The sequence below is a fragment of the Martes martes genome (assembly GCF_963455335.1).
Source record: "Martes martes genome assembly, chromosome: 12".
NCBI lineage: Eukaryota > Metazoa > Chordata > Mammalia > Carnivora > Mustelidae > Martes > Martes martes.
The window spans coordinates 36,940,929-36,967,579 of record NC_137900.1 but is presented as its reverse complement, the minus strand read 5'-3'; the positions used below and the strand labels follow the sequence as shown (position 1 = coordinate 36,967,579).

The 26,651-nt window shown below is 36.0% G+C and overlaps 1 protein-coding gene across 1 annotated transcript in view; it reads left to right on the top strand.

Annotated features, from left to right (window-relative positions):
* The window catches only part of PTPRD (protein tyrosine phosphatase receptor type D), a 401,932-nt gene that overhangs the window by 278,360 nt on the left and 96,921 nt on the right, over positions 1 to 26,651 (top strand). Inside the window, exons 20-21 of the mRNA XM_080820332.1 lie at positions 1,626 to 1,738; positions 13,638 to 13,735. Coding sequence (XP_080676458.1) covers positions 1,626 to 1,738; positions 13,638 to 13,735 — 211 coding nt within the window. The remainder of the gene's footprint in view (positions 1 to 1,625; positions 1,739 to 13,637; positions 13,736 to 26,651) is intronic.

The following is a 26,651-nucleotide window of genomic DNA, read 5'->3' as shown; positions in this document are numbered from 1 at the left end:
CCACTCCATACACCTGGAACGGCCAGTACCTTCGCCTTGCCTCAGATTCACTGCTCACCTCAGATTGGTAGTATAGCTTGGCAGTGCATTCTGTCCTCAGGCTATACCTGCCACCTTTAGGTAGAAACAGGAAATCCCAAGACAGGTTAATTCAAGCTTGTGAGGGAGGAAGGTGTCTAACAGGACTCACCCAAGAAAATTCATTCCATTAACGCCGTTTTGCCGAAGGCACTGCACTTGAGCAAATCAAGTGTGCTTTCCCTTTGCATCAATCTTCCCTTCATCCCCTGGTTAGTTTTATTTTATACAGATGAGCAGAGATGGAAAGAAAGGCTATTTAACAGGAGCCCTCTGGCTAACCATGGAACGACCTGGGTGGCACTGAATGAGATCCCATTGCCACAGCAACGCTAATGAGCTGTGCGACAGTCATGTCAGAAAGAGAAGGGAGTGTTCCTCACACCGCTGTGCCCCTTTCTCCAAAGAAGAGTGTCTTTGTTTGGAACAAGAGTGAGATGCTAGGATTATGACTGCAGCCCAGAGACTGCTGGAATCAGTCTTTGAATAATAAATACAGAATAAAGCACTGCTTAAAAAGGCCTCCATTGCTTCCATTTTTAATCTGGTTTAAACTTAAAGAAAATAGGTAGCACTCTGTGTTTGGGGTTTGAAAAAATGAATAAGAAATCTTATGGGGAAAAAAAAACCTGACCTTTCTTGCATAGACATTTGTTAATATTACATTATCACACTCTAGACAAAGGTATTTAATAAAACTAGTAGTAATTAAAGCAAAGATGAAATGAATTGTGTAAAGAATTACTTATAACAAGGCACTATTAATGGTTCCTATGCCATGAATAATCATTGGAAGAGTGAGACACAGTAGGTGAAATTAGTTTTTCTCTGATCTTTCTGTGATTGACTTTCATTAATGGAATATTAATCACAGCTTAACACCATAAACAGTCAACACTATTTTTTTTTTTTTTTAATTTGAAAGAGAAAGGGGATGTTGGTCTTGCATTGTGTTAATTCTCTTTCCAGGTATTAGGCTAACTTGGAAACTTAGAATACACTATATTTGTCTGCCTTCTGGGAAAATCCAATTCAGGTCCTCTTTGTAGCCATCGGTCATATAATCTTGGAAAGAGGAAAGAAGGGGTATGGTTTTAGCTCTTCAAGTTGAGGCTCAGTAGATTCAGAGGTTTTTCTCTATGGTAAACACATTCATGGTATTGGTACTCTATTAGCATTGGCTATTATAGGTACTCTGTCCTTTTCCTCACAAATTGAACAGTGGATAAAGGAGATCTGCTGAACAAGGACTCAAGCTTATCTCTCCAACACCCCCCCCCCCCTTAAAGCCAAAAGGCAGAAGCAATGAAGAATTTAATTCTAGAGCAGACTTTGAGATCATTCACTTAAATAAAAGTTTTAGACTTGAGGAAACAGTCTAGGCCAAGAGAGGAAAAGCAACCTACCAAGGTCACAGAGCTGGACTGTTGAATGGTTTACAACAGAAAGTTGGGAGGGAGAGGGGGTTGGTTGCATGACTCCCTGCTTTTTAAATGTTTCTATTGCTTTTTTTATGTTATTCTTACATTTTTATTTTCTCCCTATAGGAAGAGGGCAGAGTCTGACTCTAGAAAGAGCAGCATACCCAACAGTAAGGAGGTCCCTTCACACCATCCAACAGACCCAGTAGAACTGAGGCGCCTTAATTTTCAAACACCAGGTAAGAGGCAGGACTCATCTTGTCCATAATACAGTATTTACTGGAAGTTTTTTTGGCCAACTGATATTGCTTTGAGAGATAAATGTATCACTTTATTTAGAATAATTTTGTTTATCCTGATTTTTAATTGTAATATTATTGAGATTCACAATACATAAGTCTTGAAAGGAAAGAAAGTTAATTTTGCAAATCTGAGGTGGAGTAGACAAGAGAAAACGTGTAATTCACCTTTAGATTTTGGAAAAACTATAGTCTTGCAAGAATATCTACCATTTTGGGGATTTAACACAGTTTATTATTTTTAATGACACATCTGGCAAGAATTCAGTTTCTCATAAAGTGAATGAATGGGTGGATGGATGTTGTATCATTCATTCCATGGAGAAAGAATACACTCATTTTGTATTTTCCTATTAATTTGTGTCTATGTTTCACTGAAGAAAGGGGGGTGGTGAGAGGGAAAGAAACAAATCAGTTTCTTTTTAAATATTACCTATACTGCATGTAAATGGCCAATTTGGTCTCTTATAGGGAGGCATGTAAAATGATTGAGGATAAGAAAAATATCCTTATTTCTTAAAGAACATTAGGTGCTTCAACAGAGCAAATCTGTCATTCCTGCCGAGGGGCATTTTGTACAATATTATTAATTTAAGGCTAGCTCTATTTTGCTTTCTTTCAAGTAAATTTTATTTATACCAAATGAATGGTAAATAATAAATGGTAAAGAGATCTAAAAACATGAAACTGAGTGGCACTGCCATAATACCTAAGGATAGTTAAGAAAGTAAAGAGCTGATCAAAGAAGTCTGACTAAAATTTGGTTGTGTTATTGTTTGCCAAATTGTTGGCAAGTGTGTCAAATGGACGTCCTAACTCATAGTAGGATATACTACAAATGTGTTAAACTACACATTTGCAGTGAATTGCTTTGAATTGAATACAAGGCATTGTGTTTGGCTTATTTTCTCCCTTACATGTATATGTATCATCGTAACTAGTAACAATTCAGTTGAAAGAAGCATCTGGCATTTTCAAAGTGGCTATACAAATCATCATCATAAATGTGGGTCGTTTTTAAAGTTCTATCTCAAAGGAGGTTAGATTTTTTTAAAAATCAGTTTTTTAAAAGCAAGGTATACCTCAAACAGCATAAAAGTGGAAGAAAATGTTCATGTAGCCAAAACTCTCTTGTATGTATTTTTTAAAAGGCTGATAAATGTGGACTTTGCACATCTGATGATAATTGAACAAATCTATGCAGTCCTCTAGGATCATTGTAGTTTTGTAGATGATCCCTGTTGAGTCTCTATCTAGCTACCCCATTAAGGCAACAGGATGTGAATTGAGTTCTGTAGTAAACCTTCTCAGTTCACTTTCTGAAATAGTAGTATACTGACTTCTTTAGGCTATAAGCAATGTCTTAATAATGGACCCAGGAATTCATACACTTTTCCAATTTGGCCAAACAAATGTATAGAGGACCAAAAGCCATGGAAATGATGTACAATAGGATTTCTTACAAGAGCAGCACATTGTGGAAATGGAGAAAATGATTGTTACTCAATACCTTCCTAATCTGCCCTGCCCCTTCTGGCTTTTATGTGAAGTGTCATCTGTATTAGAAACAACCTTGGTTTTCTAGCAGAGACAGAAGCATAGTATAGGGTGAATGGAAAGTCAAAGATAGCCCCAGAAGGAAAGGACCAGTAACAGAGCTCCCCTCATCTATTCCAGCACCAATAGAGTATGCTTATGGGCACAAATAGAAAGCAAGAATGGGAACTGTGTAGAAAGGATTATCGGCAGAGTGCTGGCAACTACAAACAAGAAAGGGAGTAGAAATGACTTTAACCAAGAGACCTCCATCTATAAGTACTCACTTTTTTGGGCAATTTTGTAAATATGGTCAAATAAAAAAAAAAGTTTATAAGGAATCTAATTTTCCCTGTGAATGTGGGAATATTAGATCCAAGAGACAAGATTTAATAGAGGAAGACAATAGAACAAGAGAAATTGTCTTAAGGTCCTATCATATCTGCTCACTATGGAAACACTATGTTGTGCTAAGTTTTAACTCAGGTAAGCAATCTACTTGAGCTTGATTTGTTGAAACAGTCTATTTGCCCCCCAAGCTCAATAATGTGGCATGCTGTCCTAAAAATTCCACCAGTTGACAAAGAATATAGACTCAGCTATTAATGTGAAATTCATAAAAATGTGACCATTTGCTCAACTGGTACAGATTCTAAGTAGTGGCTATAAATCGCCTTAGTTACTTGCCAACAGGATAATAGGTAAGGTTATTGGCCAAATAACCTTTTTGTGCTTTTTCCTCTCCTCTTGTTCACAAATAATCAAGGGCTTTCCTGGATGATACAATAAAATGGCCCCTTTAGTAGGTCTTGCACAGCAAATGGTATGACGCTCCTTAATTTTTGTATTTTAAACTCTTTCACTATCTGAAATGTGCTTTTATATATATCATACTTTTGGAAGTAAAATCATTTATCCACGAACATGAAATTTGACAATTCTTATTAATGGTATGCATAAGTAGGGAGTTAACCACCCACATCTTCACTCCAAACAAATAATTTTTAACGAAATTAAAAAAAAAAAAAACAAACTTGTCATTCATATATCAGCCCCTAGCACCTGAACTTGTTCAAAGCAAGTTCACTTCCACTTCCAGTGGATCTGTTGAGGAAGATAAAATATCAAACAAAAATTTCCATTTGAATTCAGTAGGTATTTCAGAAGGTAAAGGAGGCACATCATTTAGTTTACTAATTCTATAAATTCTTCTTTCATTTAAAAAAAAATCTTGGGGGACACCTGGGTGGCTCAGTCGTTAAGTATCTGGCTTTGGCTCAGGTCACAGTTCCAGGCTCCCTGTTCAGTGGGAAGCCTGATTCTCCCTTTCCAACTCCCCGTTTCTGTCTCTTTCTCTGTCAAATAAATAAAATCTTCAAAAAAAATTAAAATAAAAAAATTTTAAAAATCTTGGGAATGAAAAAACTATTCACTTTTTGAGTATTTATTCTTGTTGAAGAACCTAGAACATAAAAAGGTAGATGTTTTTCCTTCAATTCTATCCCATACTCCAAAGGTATTGAAAATACATTCCAAATTTCCTATAAATACAGTATTCTGAAAGTTTAAATTCTTCAAAGAAATATAACCTTCACTGCAGTACCACAAACATACCTATCATTGGGTCAGGGAAGGAAACATCAGATTCCTGTCCACTGTCTCTCCACTATGGCAGAAAGTAAAGGCAAAGAAATCTGTTGTTTTCAGTAGAGCCATCTTTGCAAGGCTGTGGGATATAGAAAAACATTGCTTTAGCACACTTCCCAAATTTTGGATGACAATCTAGTCACTGTGTTAGTGAAATGCTATATTCAAGCATCTAAACAGGGCGAGTGAGACCAACATCTTCCTCAGAGCATGTGGTACCTCTTTTTGTAGGTGTTTCCCATGAATGTGTTTATTAGCTGGAATACAGTCTGTTGGAATTGGCAATAGTCAACTAATTTGTTTAGAACTTAAATTACCCAATGTATTAAAAAATATGTAGTTGGCAATAATTAGTCATCATTTATTGATATACTGGGTTGGTAAGAGCTAGTATGAAATAGGCAATTCAAGTACCATTGTTTGTATCATCCATGACCTACAAAATTAGAGTCCTAAGTATATAAGAAGGTATCATTTAGCTAAGGTTAGATTTATCACTTCAAATGGAAAATGGAGTAAAATGAGAAAAGGAGAGAGGAGATGTTGTAGAAGAATTTGCTAGAGTTATTAATTGCTAATCAAGTCTTACAAGTCTTTAAGCTTTGCAGAGGAAGGGAAAATACTCATTTATTAAAAGATGATTTTAAAATAACTGCTAGTCATCCTCATACATCTTTGCGGACTGTAGTAACTGCGTATGCACTAAGATGAGTTGACAGATGAATTACATGTTAAACCAAAGTGAACTGTGCCCATCGGCCTAAGTTGGGAGGAAAGTTTTGTGTGTGTGTAAAAAAAATGTTTCTAAGTCTTCTTATAACCTGTACCTCAAATAATTCTTGTTCTTAATTACAAAAGCAACACATGTTTATTGGGGCAATTGTGTAAAATAGAAAATAAGCTTGTTAACAATTGTTGTACAATAGGCTGTGGCTACACAGCTGTTCATTATATTAAATATTTTGTGTGTTTGAAAATTTATATAAATTGGAGAAGATGAAAAAACACATTTAGAAAAGAGAAATTACTCTTTACCCCCCACTTCTTATTTTTCTTCTATTTGTCTTCTTTGTTTGGAGGGCATATTTAAAATATAAGTAAAAGATTCCCTATAACTATACCAAATTTGCCCTTCAGGAATAGCTATCATATACAGCCCCACGCTTTTTCATATGTATATGAAAAAGACTTTCATATGTATATACAGTTCTTTAGTTGATAAAAATGGATAGCAGGTATAAAGACAAATGATATACATAAAAATTTCCTTTTTTATTAACATATAATGTATTATTTGTTTCAGGAATACAGGTCTGTGAATCATCAGTCTTACACAATTCACAGCACTTACCACAAAAATTTATTGTTTTAACATTTATTTTTTCCAAGATTTTTATTTATTTATTTGACAGAGACACAGCGAGAGGGGAACACAAGGAGGGGGAGAAGAAGGGGGGGAAGCAGACTTCGTGCCAAGCAGGGATCCCGATGCCAGGCTCCATCCCAGGGTCCTCGATCATGACCTGAGCCAAACCCAACACCTAAGTCACCCAGGTGCCCCCTGTTTAAACATTTAAATACATAAACCCAGACCTTTTTCCAAGTTAGTGTATTAGGTTTTATCTCCTTCTTAGTAGCCAATGGTCTTGACATTATTCACTTCTACAGATGACACAAAATGTACTGACATTCCATATTAATGGAGGCTATTTTCTGTGATTTACTCTTGCAAATAATACTGCAGTAAGCAATACTGAGGATACATCTTTTCACATCTTTGTTGCTACCTCCAAATATTAGACACCTGGAAATGCAAGTACAAAGTCCTACGGAGGCACATTTACCATTTTGATAGAGATTGCCAATTACAGATTTTTTTTTGAAATATTGTAAAAAGCCTTTACTGGCAGGTAGCAGCCCTCTGAGCCCTGGCCTCTAGCATTGGACAGAAGACTAAAATAAATATAATATCATCAAAAGATGATGATATATAAGAAAACCAAAGAAGCTACTAATATGTGTTCATGTATCAACTATATCCCAACAAAGCAAATTTAGAATTTCAGCATCTCAGAGAAATAAGCTCTCTTTCAAGGACAAAGGTGTGAGGGAACATGTAGCTAACAGCATTGTGTTGTAAGCCAGTCACCACCTTTCTTTGTGACTGTGAAATTATTTTTCTCTGCTGCCTTTTGGTTGCCTTGTTTGTTTCCATTAAAAGTGTTCTTTTTTTTTTTTCTGTGAAATTCTTTCTTCTAATATTTTTACCTCCTTCTCACATCCCTCTCTCTGCACCCCCTCTAAAACAAACAACAAAAAAACACAAATAACCCTTCAAACAAAAACAGCAAAAAACTGCCGGGTTTGTGCTTTCACCTTTTAAGAAGAGAAATTTAAAAATTGATGATCAGATGTTACAACATAAAAGCCTCGTTTTCATTCTGAGGATGACCTTAATATGTTTTGCCCTAAAGCATACATGGATGGTAGGTGATTGATGGGCTGTGGAAAGCAGAAACAAACTGGGGAAAAGTTATCATATCAGAAATAGCACTATCAGCAGAGAAATGTCTGCACAGCAGCTGAATGGGCTTTAAAAGCTTTTGAAGCCTCTTTGTTGATCCATCAGTGCTATTAATTGGATCAATGCTAACAAGATCCATATTTATATATACTTATCTTCATATTTTATACTATAAGAAACTTACATATATGACCTTACTTAAGAATACCATATGTGTTCTTTGTATATTTCAAAAAACTTTGGTTCATTGAATAGAAACAGCAAATTTCTGATATAAAGAAACATGGTTTGTTAAATTCTGCATTCTGAAAAATTCTCCATAAAAATGAGTCTTACTTATGCTATCCAGCACTTACCTGAAAAAGTGCTCTTGGAACATCTTTTCCTCAATGATGATCCTACTCATGGGTTAAGTCAAATTGTCATTATTGTTCTGCCATGTAGCAATTATATCATGTAACTCAATATTCTCTTTTGCCTTTAACTCATTATTCATTTGTGAAGCAAATTGCAAATATTGAGTATTTGTATTTCATTCAGGGTATTCTAAATGGCACATAAATTATTTTAAAATCTAACCAATATTTTATAAATGAAGTTTCTCTCTGTGACTGTTAACTTAAGTACATTTTTGACAGACATACACCATTGATTGGATGAACAAATTATTTTCTCCCTGTTCCATGACCACAAATTGTTCTCCAGACTTTTATCATATTGTTTTTTGTTTGTTTGTTTCTTTGGAAAGGAGAACCATGAAGAGAGTATTGTTGAATCATCATACATATATGCTAACAGAAAATATCATCTAACAGATGTTTCGCCACCCCCCTAAAAAAAGATGTTCCCCCACTCTTAGTGACCTCAAAAACTTTACTTAGCAAAATAATTACAAAGTGGTTATTGGCCTTAAGTGCAAGGTTTTAAAATTGCCAAAATAAAGCAAGTATTTGATAAACATTTCCATATAGATGTTTGAAATTACTGTTGATTAGATGACTTAGTAAAATTAAACAGAATATTTTGAAGGTAGAAACATTGTAAATTGGAGATTTTTTAAAAAGCTGCCAAATAATACTACAGTTTTTAACATTTTGAATATATACCTTTAGTATACCTTTAGTTCATTTTTTCGTAGAAAATCACAAAATGTTGACAAGAGGTGCCTGGTAAATACGGGTGTGCATAGGGGCACCTTTTCCCTCTTCCCACCACTGAAACAGACGTACCTTCAAATGAAGCTATTATTGACACATTTTCTCTAACTGAGGATGGTTTATGATCCCTGTGGCAGGGCATAAGTAGTCCAAACATTTTCAAAGGTCCATATTTATGTATGTGGCACCAATCTGCCCGGACATTAAATGGTACAAGAGACAGTATGGCATAATGAAAAGTATCCTAAATAAGAAGTGACAGGGTCTGGGATCAAATCCCTCAGTAGCCTTAGTTTTACTAAGAGTGATGACCTTGATCAAATCTTCTACCCTTCTGAGCTTCATTTTCCTAATTGACAAAATTAATGTGGAAAAGGAGGGGAAATAAATGAACTTGCAGAGAGTGATCCAGGAGAGATGTATACATTGTTAAGCCCCCCCAGACAATATTTGATGTCTAGCCCGTTGTCTTGTGGATAATTAATACTTAATTTACACACCAAAGAAACATTTTCCTCTTTTAAAACAGAGGCTGCAATTTAGTTAGCCAAATGTGGCCTGCAGAGGTCTTTTCTTTGACTCCCACTGGGTTTCAACAAAGTTTTAAAGCAATGGTGAAAACTGAGGAAAAGTCACATCATAATCTGGGTTTGCAACTGCTACTAAAAACCTGAAAATTTTTACCTTGTGACTCTATGGTTCCACCTGGAAGATTTCTGCTAGAGCTGATGAGTTTGGCCCGTTATACACGTTCTCCACAGTGTACACCAGCCCTAAACATGACCCTGACCTTGAGACTGAATGTCAGTTTCCATTCATTTCCTGCCTATTTTTATTTTTCATATAATAGAGATTTTTTTTTTTCTTGAGCCTCCTTTAAAAGTAGGAAAATGAAATCCAGCCATAGAAGATAGCTTGCTTCAAGGAAATGAGCATGAGCACCTTTGTTTGTGAAGGTGTTCGCTATGCCCTACCTGGTCGTCTTCAGTCATTTACCTTACCTAAAGGCCCCCTTCAGCCCCTGGAGACTTTGCGCCTGCTTGAGAAGATTGTCACCACCATTCCAGAATTAATACAGTAGAAAGATGTCAAAACTACTTAGGATTTTATTTACTAGATTGACTAATGTATAAAGTCATTTAACTCTTCTGGGCTTCAGAGTCCTCTTGTGTAAAACAAAAAGCCTGAGCTAAGTGATCTCTAAGGCACCGCTCGGCTTCAAATGCCATGATGTTAAAGTTTTAATTCTTGTAACAAAGCCTTCATGACATAACCATCATAAATATATACCCTGTTAAAAGTAGCCATCATGATTTTTCCTCCAACCTAAGGCAGATTTCAGTGACTACATCCATCCATTTTTCATCTTGACAGTATATATTGTGGATATCATGGCTTCAAAATGAAAGCACCATTCAGATTCAATGTGTGCCTTTAAAATGCACTGATGTTGTGCATTTGTAGCCTTGAACAATTTGTCATGACCCTGGCAAGTCCTCTTTGCTGTAAGCTGCACTTCAAGTTCTTTGCTACTAATAATAGCTAAAGTACTAAATCTCACTAAATGGAGAATCAGAGCAGATTCAAGGTATTACCGAAAAAAAGCTGATTACATTCTCATAAACCCTGATACAATTTTTGAAAGGAAAACATAAACAAGTGACACACCCCCATCATAATTTCCACTGGACCAAGAGTCATTGCTGGGGAACTTTAAAAATATCAATGCCTGGTTCGTATCCCCAGAGGTTCTGACTTAATTGGTCTGGTGTGCAGCCTGGAAAAAAAAAAAAAAAATTAAAGCATCTCAAATGATGCTAATGTAAAAACCCTCATCTAATAAAAATATTGTTTGTAGACTGTGAGCAATAGCCAGGTTACCCAGACAGAAGTTTGAGAATATACTACAGTGACATCAACTTCATCTTTTTCTTAGTGTCTGCTCTTCTGTTCAGAATCTAACATGCTTGATTATATCATGTAAAATTGTTTCCATGTTGGACAATGGGGAAGTTTGGGGGTAATTATATAATTATTTTTTAGGAACTCCTTGGGGATTATTTTCTGATATGAGCTAGAGTTTCATGTTAAAGTTTCATCCCAGATTTATTAAGTAGCATAATTTTTATGATGACGTTTGTTTCAAATACTTGACAATAACATCGTAGTCTTTTGAGTTAGCTAAAGAAAATGGTATTGAACTTAAATAATTCAAAAAGTTGATCATTAAACTGCATAGATTTTTAGTTTATAGACAGTAAATTCTCCCCACGGGTCAAAAAAAAAAAAAAAGGTCCAATAACTTCTAGAACACTTACATGAAAACGGTGCCCAAGAGACTCTTCTCTGTTGTTCCATATGTTTAGACATCCTATCTACAGGAGGTAGAAGTGAGAGTTATAAAGGAAGTGACTCCAGAAGTTACCTAGCTCTGCAGTTTTATTTTACCGATAAAAATTTGAAGTTCTTTGTTCCAAGTGGTTTGTCCCTATTAGTAGATGGCAAAACCAGAAGAATTACCATCCATATTCTAGTCTGGGATTCCTTCTTCTATACCACCAGAATCCCACAAGTTTACCTCTTTTTTCTGTGAAACATCCATTCTGCCATTTTTACTTGTCCTAGAGTTGTGATGGAACATGATACGTATTGATGTGTCTTAAACAATGATTCTTGAATGCTGTGCTATCTTTGCATATGATATATACATCCTGATTTAGAAGATAAGAAGTCAGTATAGATTTACTTGGATTTCTGTATAATTAGCTTCCAAAGTAAATATGTTGATCACATCTTTGGTTGATTATTATGGTCTTTACTGCTGTTATACTAATACTTTTCCCATCTCCAACTGGCTTTACTTTTTGCAGCTTTGAGCAGTAATTCAGTCCCCTACGCCTCCCTGATTGGCTCTGTGTCCTCCCTCTCTAGCCAAACCACCACTCAGTCCATATATGATAATAACTCTCTCCCACGATTCGCTCGAAAAGGTCTAAACATCTTTGTCTCTTTATTTTCTCTGTTAAAGCACTGTAATGGATGTCTACATCAGTCCATTTCCATTTCCAGATAAGCCTAGAGTCTCTTGTGCCTTTGCATTTCCATTCTTGTCATTGGGGGTGCCTCATCTGGATAAGATCACTTTAATTATTAGACCACTGTCACCCACCTACTCCCTCCACAGAATGTAAATTAGTTTGATTCCACCATTTATATGGAAAAGTTCCAGAAGTGGGCTCCAACATTTTGGTCCAAATACATAATTATATCTGCAACAAAGAGTTTCTATTTCTAAGCCAACTCATTTTTATGAGATCTTCCATTAATATTGTAGTTGACTGAAAGCTATAAACACTAAAACACCACCTATTATAACCTTGTATTAAAATGATTATCTGGAAGAAGAGAAAGAGATTTTTATTTAACTTACCAGAACCATTGATAATTTGACATTTGAGATAGTGGAACTTACTGGGTGGCTTTCAATAAATGGCACAATTTCTAAAATGCCCATAAAATAATCACATGTCTTGCTGACTTAAGGGTCACCATTCCATAACCTAATACCTTCCAAAGAGTCCCAGGACAGCAGAATGTCAACATGGCCTCCAGTTTGAGCTCCTCCCCCATTCTTTTTCCTCTTCAGAGTCTTCCCTGGGGGCATGCTAGTTCAAGTTTTTCTAGCCAGCTGGAATTTTTATCCCTAAGACATGAGTCAGTGATGTTCTTTCATGGTACTCTTTAAAATTAATAACAAAGAAATAGAATGTACATCACATGAAAAGTGAGAAAACAGTGGAAAGACACAGGAATCACCAAAATTAGTGGTGGATTATTTTAAACAGAATTTGTGAAACTAATATCACTTCAGCTGGCAGACTGAACTAAGATGTGCTGTCCCTGTCACTGCTTTCTTTCTTTTTCCATCCCCTTTCCCTCCCTGTCCTTTCACCATCTGGTCACTCTCCTGCTTTCATTTCCCATTTGTGGACAAAGATGTTTACACCTGAAGTAGATTGTAGGTTTTGCTGGTGGTTGAATAATGGGGACCTGGGGCAAATACCACAAAGCTGTTAGTGTGGCCATTTATAAGTGTCCAGGTGAAGGCCATAACCCCAACCTCTACAATCTGCTACTAGTGGAAACATTTTTGAACCTCAGTTTGGTGTCTGATTTTGTCATCAGTGATTATCGTCTATGAACTGTGATGCATGTCATTCTTTGTGTCCATGTTTGCATGTGAATGTCAGTCACTTCCAGGTCTGTGAAATATTAAAGCAATCTTAATCAAGTCTCAATGTCTAGTGAATCCTGTAAAAACTTACAACATTTTTATCAGTCCTTTAAAAAAAGTCTATCAGACTATCCATTTCATTTTTTAACAATTTCTTTCTATTTTATTTTATTTACATCATCATTTCCTTTGCAGGTTCAGATGATTCCGGTTACACTGGTAACCTTCATTCTTCAAGTTAGTTTTCCTTGATTATGCATAAATCACTTTATGTTTCCTATCAAGCTACTACTCTTTCCCTTTTAGGCCTTTCTCAGTGTCTGTTTTCTTAGTTCACTTTACACCATTTAATTCCACACGATTTCCATTTCACACAGTGCAGGAGAAGGAGTTTGAAATGACATAACAGTCATTACTCAAAGCAGAAGTTGACATCAAGCCTGACTGTCAGTTTTCTCCGCTAGCTAACTGCATTGATTCATAGCACAATAACGCTTTCTTTTACACTAGGAGTGTTAGTTTGCGGATTATGCTTGGTGACTTTTCATTTGGCTACAAAATTCATCCTTCCAGAGCATGTCCTGCTTTGAGTAACCAAACTATCTGCCTGCTTCCTCACATTAAACATCTTTACTACTCACATATTTCAGGCCATTTCTAACTATAGTATTCTCTATATTTTGGAATAGTCACCATCATTTTCATTTGTTTTCAAATGTGTTTCTTCTTTCCTTTTAATAGGTATGGCTAGCCATCCTCCAATTCCTATCTTGGAACTTGCAGATCACATTGAAAGGTTGAAAGCAAATGACAACTTGAAGTTTTCCCAGGAATATGAGGTATTTCAGTGCACTTATCCTTGAAAGTAATTTCAAGAGTTGCCACCCTCTTCTTTTTTACTATATTCTTAAAAACTGACTTCATTCGTGGTTTTTTTTCTTTTAAATATGACACTGAATCAGATAGAAAAGTTGATAGTAAATAGGCAATTGGAAAGTGTCTACATAATCAATATAGTAGTTGTAGTTTTAAGACGTGTTGAATATTTTATATTCAGTGTTACTTAATGAGGTTGATTTTCTTTTCTGGTTTTAAGTTCATAGGATATATTGACTTGATAAGCTTCTTTGTATACCAGATGGATGCTAAATATTGAATGAATTAATTCATGGCCAGAAGTCTCCCTGAAAAAGAGAGATGACAGGGAATACATCGATTTCTCTGTATAGTTTTCCTTGACCTAAAAACCCTTTAATAATGTACACACACACACATGTATGTGCATTATTTTACTCTTCAGCCTTAAAATAATGCTAGAATTAATATTAAGATCATAATATGTTCCTGGAAAGTTGCCTATTTAGTATCTTAAAATATAAAATATAGTATACTTAAAATATAGTATAGTATCATAAAATTCCAGAATCCTTATAAGTTCTGTGTGAGTTACTGATGAAAGTGAATGAAAAGTCTTCGTATATTTGTGTGTATTTGGATATTGTGGTGTTTATCAAGCAGAAAGTTTTTAAATTGGATATTTCTGGCATTCCTCAGTAATGGGAACTCATACTGAGACCAGCTCATGAAGTGATAACTGAGTCACCATTATTCTTTTTGTTTAAATTTGACTTAGCACAAGATGAAAAGGTACCCAAAAAAGTCTTCTTGTTGTGTCAAACAACAGAAGGTTGTTGGGTACCTGAGCAGTTCAAATACTGCCATAATGAGTTTCTATTGATTTGCTTAATGGGAAAGTCTTAAAACACATCCTTGTTACCCCTCTTGGTTTCTGTTGCATCAACTTTTTTGGTCAAGTTTTTATTTAAATTCTCGTTAGTTAACATACAGTCTATTAGTAGTTATTGCTGTAAAATTCAGTGATTCACCACTTATATACAACACCCAGTGCTCATCACCACAAGTGCCTGTTGTATCAATTTTAAAAGTGGCTGTTGAACTAGGTGATCTCTTAGTTCCTACCACTTCTAATATTCTTAAAGAATTCTCTTTTTTAAAGATTATTTATTTATTTCAGAGAGAGAGAGAGAGAGAGATTATGTGTGTTCAACTGTGCACACTAATGGGGGGGAGGGACAGAGGGAGAGAATCTTCAAATAGACTCCCTGCTGAACATAGAGCCCATTGCAGGACTCCATCTCAGAACCTATGAGATCATGGCCTGAGCCAAAATCAAGAGTTGGATGCTCAATTAACTGAGGCATCCAGGTGCCCTAAGTTCTAACATTCTCTGTTTTCAGAGAGAACCTCTAAGAGGATCCCCATCCTCAAGTGGCTAGATGGGTATCAAGTATGTGAAGAAGATCCATGTAAGAAAATCTGAAACAGTGGGGCCTGTGGCAATCTGGATATTTGCATGGACTTTCTGAAGTCTTCAAATTGTCGCTTTTTCATTATTTTAAATTATTGTACTAAGCAAAACATATCTGTAGCCCCATAGACCTCTACCCTTAAGATCCAGATAGCCTTTTTATTCTATTTGAATATCCAGCATCTTTGTCAACTATTCAATAGAACACAAAGGGACTATATTTTTCTGATTTGCTAAGATAGATATATATGTTTTAATTCTGTTCCCAGCATTCATAAGAATACTTGTAATTTTAGGAAACTCACATTGGATTGTGAATTGTATTGTTTTCTCAAATTGTCTGCTTTATTCCTTCCCTGTTCTTCTTGGTCATAATGGCTATTTTTAAATTATGTAGTTTTTTAAAAACAGTTTCTGTAGGTTCTAGTTTAGGGCTTGAGGCTGAAAATTGAGTTTAAAAAAGAAAAAAAGAAAACAAAGCAGATGATATGTGCTACCTGAGACAACATAAAGAAAAACTTAGAAATCTTTTACCTTTTCAACCTTCTCTTTATTGTTATCATGGCTTTTTTCCCTTCATGGACCCACTTTAATACTTTATTTGAGATTTTGGATGATATAATGGGTTACAAAAAATTAAAAATTGATAGCTAAACCTAAAAGTCAGTAATTCATGCTCTATCAATATAACTTTAAACCACAGACAATATTTGCATCATTCACAAAATCTGTTATATACATTAACTACAGTAACCAGCTTCCTTTTAAAATGGAATTTCTCTAGAAATACCACACATAAGATACTGTAATGGTACTCATTTAGCCTTTAAATCAGAAGTGCTCCTTAAAAGTAGTTATGAACTGCATGCTGCCAATGTTCCCATTAAAAACTCCCCCAGTAGCCGTTGACATGATAGCCCACACTGACTTTTCACCATTTATCATGACGATGGTCTGTGATTAAAGCTCCCTGGGCATGAATTGACTCTACTGTGCCTTAACAGCCATGAAGGAGATATTTAAGTGTTTTATTCATCTGTGATAATAAGATAAAGACCTCTATGTAATATTTTAGGCCACAGAGCAACATTTCCAAAAAAAATTTTCTTTTACTTGTTATCTTCCATATAAATCTGAATAGATTTTTTAAACTAGTTTTTAGTGAAGAAAATGGAAGAAAGACAAGGCACATTATCTTTAAACATCTAATTATTTTGGCATAATCACTGTGAATTAATGATTACTCAGACCTCTCAAGAGGCATGAAACTAAATTTTTTACTCTAAGACTGAAACAGAAGTTAGAGTCATGGAGGCTGTTTACATTGATTCTGAGGTCAGAACAGGAGGAAATAGATTAAGATTACCCAGCCTTATTAGATCATGTGAGAACTTCCTTTATTGTAAAGGAAATTGGGTTCAGACATTGAATATAATGACACCTGGGAGAAGGAACTTGAGAAATTAGTAGCAAGAACACTCCATCTTGGAAATATTTATAAATACTTCCAGTTTTCATTTTCTGACATGTGACTATAAAGTTTCACTAGAATTTAAATAGCCAGAATTTGAGGATGCGATCTAGAATGCAGGGAGTAAAGTTTTCCCGAAAGTTGGTATCTGTAAAAGCCATTGCATTTGCTGTTGAATCTTTGAACTGATTCAGAATAGTATGTAAGGGTCTCACCAAACAAAGACTTAGCTAATGACTGTGAATCTTTTGGAAGTGTAATTAAAATTCAGATTTCTGGTCCTAACACCAGGTATGCTGGTGCAATAAGTCAGCCATGATAACCAGGAATGTCTGTTTTATTTATTTTTCTCCTTTCGTTGAGATGTAACTGACATATAACATTTTACTAGTTTGGGGTATACAACATAATGATTTGATATATGTGTGTGTGTGTGTGTGTGTGTATAATATACAATGAATACTGCAATTAGTTAACATCTATCACCTTACATAATTACAAATTTTTCTTATGGGAAGTTTTAAGATGTATCTTCTTGACAACTTTCAAATATAAAATATTATTTACTCTAGTCATCGTGTTATACAATATGTCCCCAGGACTTATTTATTTTATAATTGCAAGTTTGTACCTTTTAACCACCTTTAACCCTTTTTGCCCTATCTCCCCACTCCACCCCAACCTCTGTCAGCTACCAATCTGTTCTCTATTTCTGTGAGTTTGTTTTTTTAAGATTCCACGTATAAGTGAGATCATATTTATCTTCCTTTGTGCTTATCTTTCTCTGACTGACTTATTTCATTTGGTATATTGCCTTCAGGGTCCATCCATGTTGTCACAAATGGCAGAATTTCCTTCTTTTTTATGAATGAAATATACACACACACACACACACACACACACACACACATATATATATATGTATGTATAAAAAACATTTTCTTGATCTATTAATCCTTCAATGGACACTCAAATTGTCCCCATGTCTTGGCTATTGTAAATAATGCCAAAATGGATATGAGGATGCAGATAGCTCTTCTTCAACTTACATTCCCACTGACAGTGCACAAGGACTCTCTTTTCTCCACATCCTTGCCAATATTTATTTCTTGTCTTTTTGATGTCAGTCATTCTAAAAGGTGAGAGGTGATATCATTGTACTTTGATTTGCATTTCCCTGTTAATTAGTGATGATGAGCACATTTTCATGTATCTGTTGCTCATGTGTATGTCTTCTATGGAAAAATGTGCATTAGATCCTCTCCTATTTTTTAATTGGCTTGGATTTTTTTTAAATTTTGTTTTTGTTTTTTGCTATGGGATTGTATGAGTTCTTTGTACATTTGAAGTAGTGACTCCTTGTTAGATATATAATTTGCGAATATTTTCTCCCAGGTAATGTCCATTTTAAAAGAGCAGTTTATGTGACTTTGATGCAGGTGCTCTGAAGACTTTAAGAAACATCATTGGTTTAGGGTAATATATGACAGAGCATCATCCTCCAGTTTTCATTCCAGGAACCCCTGAGATAGCAAATAAACCGATGTTTAAGATTCATTTGACATGCATCAGAGTCAATATTAACATTATCAGTACCGTATACATAAATCCTATTTGTATTAGACTGATCGTAAGTAACCAGCTCTGACAGTTTATGTAAGGGGGAAAAAGAGGAGTTTGCTTTATTTATTATAAATTATCTATTACAGATTTATTTATTATAAATTATCTATGATAGAGCCAAAGGCTAACAATATAGGTATGCTTTAAGAACTGTTGTCTGGATTTCCTGACATCCTCTTTAAAGTTTTCATCCTTGTGTTTTTATCTGGACTGACCTCATTCTTCCCCTTGTTAGGCCAACTTCTTTTGTCTGTGCCATCCACATATAGAAAATATGACCTCTGATTATGTTTCCATTAACAAAGCATGCTCCTGAAGAAAGACACCTTTTTTTTTTTTTTCCAGTCAAGTTCCAAATGCCAGAGAACAAACTCTGAACTCCAGTTAACTCATTTTGATATGGAAACACATATGAGGACGTAGCTACTAACAGTCCACCCATATACAACTTCCTCCTTCCTTGGATTAGAAAGAGGGAAGTTGCTATGGAAAGGAGCTTGTGAGCTGGGAGGAAGAACCAATAATTATCAACCAAAGCACTACAAAAAAGCACTATGCTAAGTTATAGGAGGAATACAGAAGTTATAAGAAACCTTTACTTCCAAGAAGTCTAGCAGGCAAAATCAAGTGTATACATGCAAAAGTAATAAAAAGTACACCAAGCTGCTAATCTCAAATACTAATGGAATGAAATGGAGTGCTGTTGGGATTTAGCAAAGATCAGAGTGAGATGAGGAACTGGGAACAGCAATGAAGAAAAGGTAGTTTTGGTAGTGGAACAAGGAAGAAAAAGACTGAGTACCATTTTGTGGAGGGAAGGATCGAAGGTACATTTAAGGATGCTCTGTAGTTTTATGTTCAAAGTATGGACTACAAAAAAGCAGCATCCACATCACTGGGAGCTTGTAGAAATGCAGAATTTTAGGCACTATCCCAAACCTACTGAAACAGAATCTGCATTTTAAGAAGACGCCCTAGTGTATATAGAGTCAGTGGAAGCACTAAGGATACTTGCTATGATGGAGCAAATTGTTTCTTGTGGAGAGTAGAGTGAAATGAAGTCAGGAAAGTAAAGAGGGCCAAGAATTATAATGAGCTTTCATTGCCAGACTCACCATTGGCAAGGATGGGTGGATTAATGGTGGAAAGAATATGAATGTGGGCTTTGGACTCAGATAAATTTGCGTTCTGATTTGAATACTTGGTATGCCTGTAGCTTTACACAATAACATAACCCTATCAGTTTCTCATCTGTAAAATCTGTTGCTATGAAAATTAGGGAATATGTGTGTATATATGTGTGAATTTCAGGACACACATGCAGTGTGTGTGTGTGTGTGTGTGTGTGTGTGTGTATAAAAGAAGGGGGTCAATAATGACAGCTGAAAAGTTGCACTATTTTTACATAGCTGATGAAAGATTTTGTAGAGAGGTAATTTTATGCATTTATTAATAAATTGTGTTAAGTATGCTCCCTCATTGAACAGACATGTCATTGAATGACAGACATGTCAATGAAAAATTATAATAAAATATAATCAGTCCTATGCCAAAAGTGTTTCACAGTATGATGAGAATACAGAGCACACTTGCATGGTGGTTTATTGGAAAATTAATCTGTCAGCAATGTATATAATGGAAATAAAGGAGAAACTGGAGACAGGAAGAACAACTAGGGGAGTGTAAATCGATTCTTACATGTTCAAATTACTTAAACATGCAAATAGCATTGTTAGAATTCTCACTTCTACACACTGGTGCCATAGTCCTTTGTATTGTGAGAAGTTAATGACTTGGAAACAGCCTTATCTCTTGGTTATATAGATAAGTCCTTTCTTTTCTACAGCATTGGTTCACTGTTGACTGGTTGTATTTGCTCCACCCCCATTGGTCAAGACCCCTACACAGAGGCATCCCAGTGGTCACTAGCAAGAATAGTTATAACGTCAGAGATGTGAAACCATCTCCCAATTTGGTTTTCAAGTTGCAGTTCCCCATAGAAATAATGCCCAATATCAATACTTCAGGTATGATGTACTTCAGGTACATTATAAATTTTATACCTGAATTGAGACAATAACCTCCTTTTAAATATAGTCACAACTTCACACTTTCTTCCAAGTTCCTAACAGCTGACTTACAAATAGACATAAATAGTTATCCAACATCTAATTTAAGATTAATCATCACTACCTCTTTGAGTAGTGTTGTCTTAAACACACACATTAAAGCTAGTCTGAAGAGCAGTCTTTTTTCGGATCAGAGCAGAATGAGGAACTGTGATTCTCAAAGGCCTACCTTTGATCTATTTTGTTCTCACCACAAAAACCCAGTCCCAGAGTCGTTGCGGCCATCTATGGATGTGTATTATCTTTATCTCAGTGCTCAAGTGTCCTCCACCATTCAGCATCAAGATGGGCTGAGATTTTCTTCCTGTGCTCATGACAACACTCTCACATCTCCTGTCTGCACAGATGATAATGAGCCTTTTATCTGAAGCATTCCAGATAGCGGTGTCCTGTCCTGGTTTAATAACAGCATGTTTGTGGCACCTTTGTCTAGAAGGCTAAAATCTTCACAACACTCTAGTGAGACAGGTAACAGAAAAAGATATGTTATTTCCTTCATGAGTAATGAAGTATATCAAGACAGTGCAAAGAACATATATAGACACATTAAAAAATGTTGCTTATGTCATCTTTTTAAGTGCTGAGAGCTGAAATAGACCACAGAGATCATGTGGTTGAAACTTTCCATCTCAGAAGTAAAGAAAAAGAGTTGAGAAGGGAGTGACTTGCTCAAGGTCATACATGTACCTGGAATATGTCTGAGCCAGGCCACAAATTTCCTTCTTATTGTTAACCCACCTGCTCTAAAGACCTAAATATTTTACTGTTTGTTTCTTACTGTGGCCTGATTTACAGGGTCCAGAAACCTAAGTCTTCAAGTAGATCAATATTTATACTGAAAATTTCTATGAAAATGTCATGGGTACTAGCTTATACTTCATGCCTATTCCTGGGAAAACCCAGAGGTTTTCCTGACATGCTTCCTATGACATTTCTTTTCTCCATAGACCATTTCTTCATTCCCAGTGGTAAATATTATATTTCTTTATAAAAGGACAAAATTGTCATCAAAAGAGTAACCACAGAAGAGAATGTTCTATTTTCCCTAGAAATAAGCTTTTGGTATATTTGACCATGTGTGCCAGAGTGAGGCCTGAATGTAGGGCTAAAGCCTTCATTACTAAATGTTTCATAAACCTCCAAGCATTCATAATGCAAAACCACTTGTCATGTCTGCTTTCAATTAGTTTATAATTTATGTGTAAACTCATGAGGATGGACATGCATTAGAGCATTACACAGATAAAAATAAAAAATCAGAGACACACACACACACACACACACACACACACACACAGACTTTTTCCCAGCTTTGAAAGCACTGCAACTTTCTGAAGTAAGAAAGTAGTATGACAGAGATCTGTTTTCATTTCTTATGTAAAGTTGAACAGTAGAATAGACCAGGGAAAAGCCTTCATTTTTAAACATTACTGACACATGAGCCACATGAGATAATTTTTTTTTAATTTTGAACAAATTATGGTAGTTTGTGTAATGGAATGAGAAAAAAAAAGACTTCATAAAATAAAAAGTAGTAACACTTTTTTTATACTGGGATGGATGAACCAACTGCCTTCATGGGAATGAAAGGCTAAGTTTATAAATCCAAGGTAGAATCTCCTGGTATTCTAAGACTGGGAGCTTGGGTGAGAAATGTGTTACCCATTCCCTTAAGTACATTTTCCATATTGGGTCCAAACCCCTCGGCTGCCATTCAGGGCCCTCTGTTCATTGAGCTAATGATGGGAATAGTGTGGCACAGTGGCTAAGGTCACAGGTGCTGGCATCAGCCTGCCTATGGTTGGCCCCTGGATCAAGCTATGTGACCTTATAATTGAACCTCTCTATTTTACTTTTTTCATCTCTGCAAAGGAAGTAATCATAGTACTTACCTCCTATGTAATTAAAAATAAACTGATACACGTGAAATACTTAGCAAAGTCCCAGATACAAGTGCTTACTCGTCTTAGTAGCTGTTTCATCAAATACATACCATCACTTTTAAGATGCACATCAATTTCAGAGATGTTAAAATGTGAAAAAAGAAAATTCCTGTATTAGGATTCAGTGAAACCCTGGACTCTTCCCATCCCTTGCATTGGTCAAATCCATAGGATTTGGTTGAGTTCAGTAAAATAAACAATACTAAGAGAAGAAAAAAAAAAGAAAGAAAGAAAGAAAACTTGTTAATTTATCGCAGTGTAATTAGCACTTACTATGTTGTCTTTTCTTTTATTCAGATCATTCCCTGTGTTAGAATATAAGCTTCTCCTGGTCAGGTGTTTACGCTTTCTCGGCATGCTGCTGGCCACACGGTGGCAAGTCCACCACTGGGCATGCAGCAGATTATTAACCAAAATGTGTGTCTGGATCGATGTCTCACTAAATTTACAGTTCACAGATACTTTTGTTGTGATCACAACTGCTAGTACCAGCAACAGGAGCGAAAAGAACAAAGAATGTCTTTCTCTAAAAAGAGCTGCTTTTCTCAGTTGACATCCCAGCTGATGTATCAGCAGTGAAGCCTTATTTCAGAACTTTTCTCTCAGAAAATAGACTGTTATTATCTCTAGACAGTACAGAAGTGAATACATTTTAATACAGACCCCCTCAGATTTAACACAAAACTACCTACTGATTAAACTCCCGCTACAGTTTTTTATAGTAAAGACGGGCCTGCCAGTTGCCAATCTAAGAAGACGGGTTTTTTTGGTTTTGCGTGTTTGTTTTTGTTTTTTGGTTCATAGCTAGGAACCAGCTTCGCCAAGTAAGATACAAAAGTACACAGTCCCTTCTCAGCTGGCTACCATTCTGCATCTTGTAAGCAAATCTAGTAGGACACAAAGAAACAGCAGTCCACCGTAGAAGAAACACATCCCAAACCAGGGTGTGTCTATGTGTTTAGTCTTTTATTCTCTTTGAACTTCTGTACTTATTAGAACTTAAATTGCAACCAAACCAAATTTTCAAGTTTCAAAGCTAATTTTTGTTTGAATTTTTGAAATATTCTTGTGCTCAATTTTTTTTTAAATTTCAAACATTTTCCTTACCAATGTTAAATTCCCTATCTTTCATACTTGGACCTTTTATGTTTTGTTTTTCTTTTTTTTTTTTTTTTTCCTTCTGGGCATCATGCTCATCTAGAGGGAAAGTCCTATAACTCTGGTTTTGTTTCTCAATCACTGTTCGCACACAAGTTCACCATAACTAATTGGCCCTTGACCATCACTGGACATTGTCCAAATCGTCCTTCCACCTGCTCCCATGTGGAGCTCAAAGCTCTCAGGAAACAATTAATCCTGAAGTATTTCTAGTGCCAAAACAAGCTTTCAACTTCAAAGAAACTGTAACAAGAACTAAAAAAGAGGCTTTTTTTTTTTTTTTTTTTAATTTTAAAATTGAGTTGCAGTTTTAGGGCCAGAGTGGTGTGTTCATGTAGAGAGAAACAGTATCAGATGCTGGGGAGAGCGTGGGAAGTCAAGGAAAATAAGGGTCATATTTAGACTCTGCCAGTTAGTCATTGTGCTGCTCTACTCTGAACAAGTGACTTCACCTCTTGTGGACTGATTCTCTCTTACTTAAGATGAGGATATTAACCTACTCACAAGGTTGTTATGACAATGACTATATGTCAGGTGCCTTGCTTCTTTGCCTTTCTGTACAAAGCAGACTCATAGGAAACAGTAGTGGCCCTTAGTACTGTGAACTTTAAACTCAAGACCTACCTGTTAGTCATTTAATAACACTGCATTTTTTCACAAGTTGTTTTATTTGTATAAGAGTCCCTTCTTTTCCCAAAAATGGGCTCTATGAAAGTAATTAGAAGGTGAGCAGTGATGAAGATGGGAGGTGATTATGATATTTGCATGTTCTTTTCATATTTTGTATGTAATGGAATTTCTGGAAATTAAATCCACATGAAGTACCTGGAAAAGCTCATTTTCATTGAGGAGTAGAACCTGCCTTGGGTCTCTGCTGTGAATCCAAATGCCCCTAGACAAGCTGTTTAACTCCCCCAATCTCAGTTTCCATATTTTAACAGAAGCCGTTGGAATGCCTTCATCTGTTTGATAAACATTTACTGGAAAGTAAGAAAAAAAAAAAAAAAAGTCAAGAAACAAGTTTTGCTCTGGATAAGTCCATAGTCTCCCAGAAAAAAAACAGAGGAAAAAAAATGGTAATTGTAGGACATGGTGATGGTGGGAGGGGAAAATTTAAGAAGGGACAGTACAGAAGAGTTTTTCCAGAGAGCATGCAAGTTAGACTCACTGAAGTTTGCTAGGATTGCAAGATCCCAGGGTAAGGGAGATGCACACACAAAGGCATGGAGATGAGAAGGGACATGGCTTATTCAAGGGACTCCAGTGTGTTCTGTGCTTGTCACTGCAAAATCAGGGTCATGCTGAAAAGTTGATTATATTCTTGAAAAGTAGTAACATCAACACTAAGGAGTCTGTGCTAGGTGATCTTAAAAGTACTCTCAAGTCATAGAAATGATTTCCTGTCTCTACTACTAAAGCTGTAAGTAGCCCCCCCCCCCCCCCCCCGCCTGAAATCAAATGAATGCATCTATTTTTATGGCACTCATGAGCACAGCTTTGGAGAAAATTTGAACAATGCTGCAGGAAGGGATTGGGGCCAGGAGAGCCTATTACTGCCCCACATAATAGGAATGTCTTTACTTATTTCTTTTTAGATGTAAAAAAGTGTGGTAGTATTATCTGCCATGATTTTTCTACTCTGGCTAAACAGTTGGTCATTCTACATGAAAAAAAAAAATTGTTGACCATGCCACCATGTTGGGGAGTACAGAGAGGATGAGAGAAAGATGTGAGTGTTAATACATTATGTGAATTTATGGATTTAGCAGTGCCTTGGGAAACATTAGTCTTTTATTCATCACAGACATAGCATTTGGTGTATTTGGCTTTAACTAAAAAGTTCAGACATGTAGCATAATCAGAACTGCGTTATTTCTCACTTACTGAGTATGTTTCTCAATAGTGGATATTCATCTGTCTTTCAAGCTCTAGCCGGAGGCTCATGGAGATTCTTGATTTAATTCATTCTACTCCCCTCATCCACTCCCCCTCATCCCCTTACTTCTCCTCCTCCATACTCCCCTCCTAATTTCCTCCTATCCCTTCCCCCATCCCCTCTGTCACCCTAATTCCCTCCCCCCTCTCTCCCCATCTCCCCCCTTTCCCCCTTCTTCATCCCTCCCCTCTATTCCTGTCTGCAAAATATTCCTTCATACCTTCTTCTTCGGTATTAAACTATATAACATTTTAATATTATGGTGATAGTATTACCTAGGGCTTCACAGTCTAGAAAGAGCTTTGCAGCAATAATAATGATAGCAAATGTGTATAGCACTTACCATATGGCAGACATTCTTCACAACATGATACATATATTAACTCATTCAGTCCTTCCAAGTAGGTACTATTAGTATCCCTGTGTTACAAGAGAAGGGACTGAACTGAAACTCAAGGAAGTTAAGTAACTTGTCCAAGGCCATACAGCTGGTAAGTGGCAGCATGGGGGTATGAACCCACATGGCTTCGTTTCAGAGTCATGTTCTGATCACTATAAATAGTTCCCTTTGGTGTTTCTTCCCACAACCATTTTCATTATGGTCTTAAAATAAGACATTTTATGTCATTATCCACTAAGATGGTTGCATAATATTCATGAGTATTTTCTGGTCCCAAATAAGACATATTAGCCTAAATTTCTTTTCTTTTTTTTTTTTTTTTAAGATTTTATTTATTTGACAGACAGAGATCACAAGTAGGCAGAGAGGTACGCAGAAAGAGAGAGAGGAGGAAGCAGGCTCCCTGCTAAACAGAGAGCCCCATGCAGGGTTCGATCCCAGGATCCTGGGATCATGACCTGAGCCGAAGGCAGAGGCTTTAAACCACTAAGCCACCCGGGTGCCCCATTAGCCCAAATTTCTGATTGATATAATTTTATTTTTGTTTTTCAATATCATGGACATTTTTGAACAACAAAAAAGGACTTGGTTTCCTCTGGGTAAGAAACTTTATTACCAGCTTCCCCCTTATGTTCTTTTTATTTTATTGTTTTTTAAATTACAAGTTTAAAGATGATGTAAGGTTATAGTTTATACCTGAAAACAAACTAGCACTGTACTCTAATGGACTAGAAACCATCAATTCACCAAGTTGACTCTATAAATT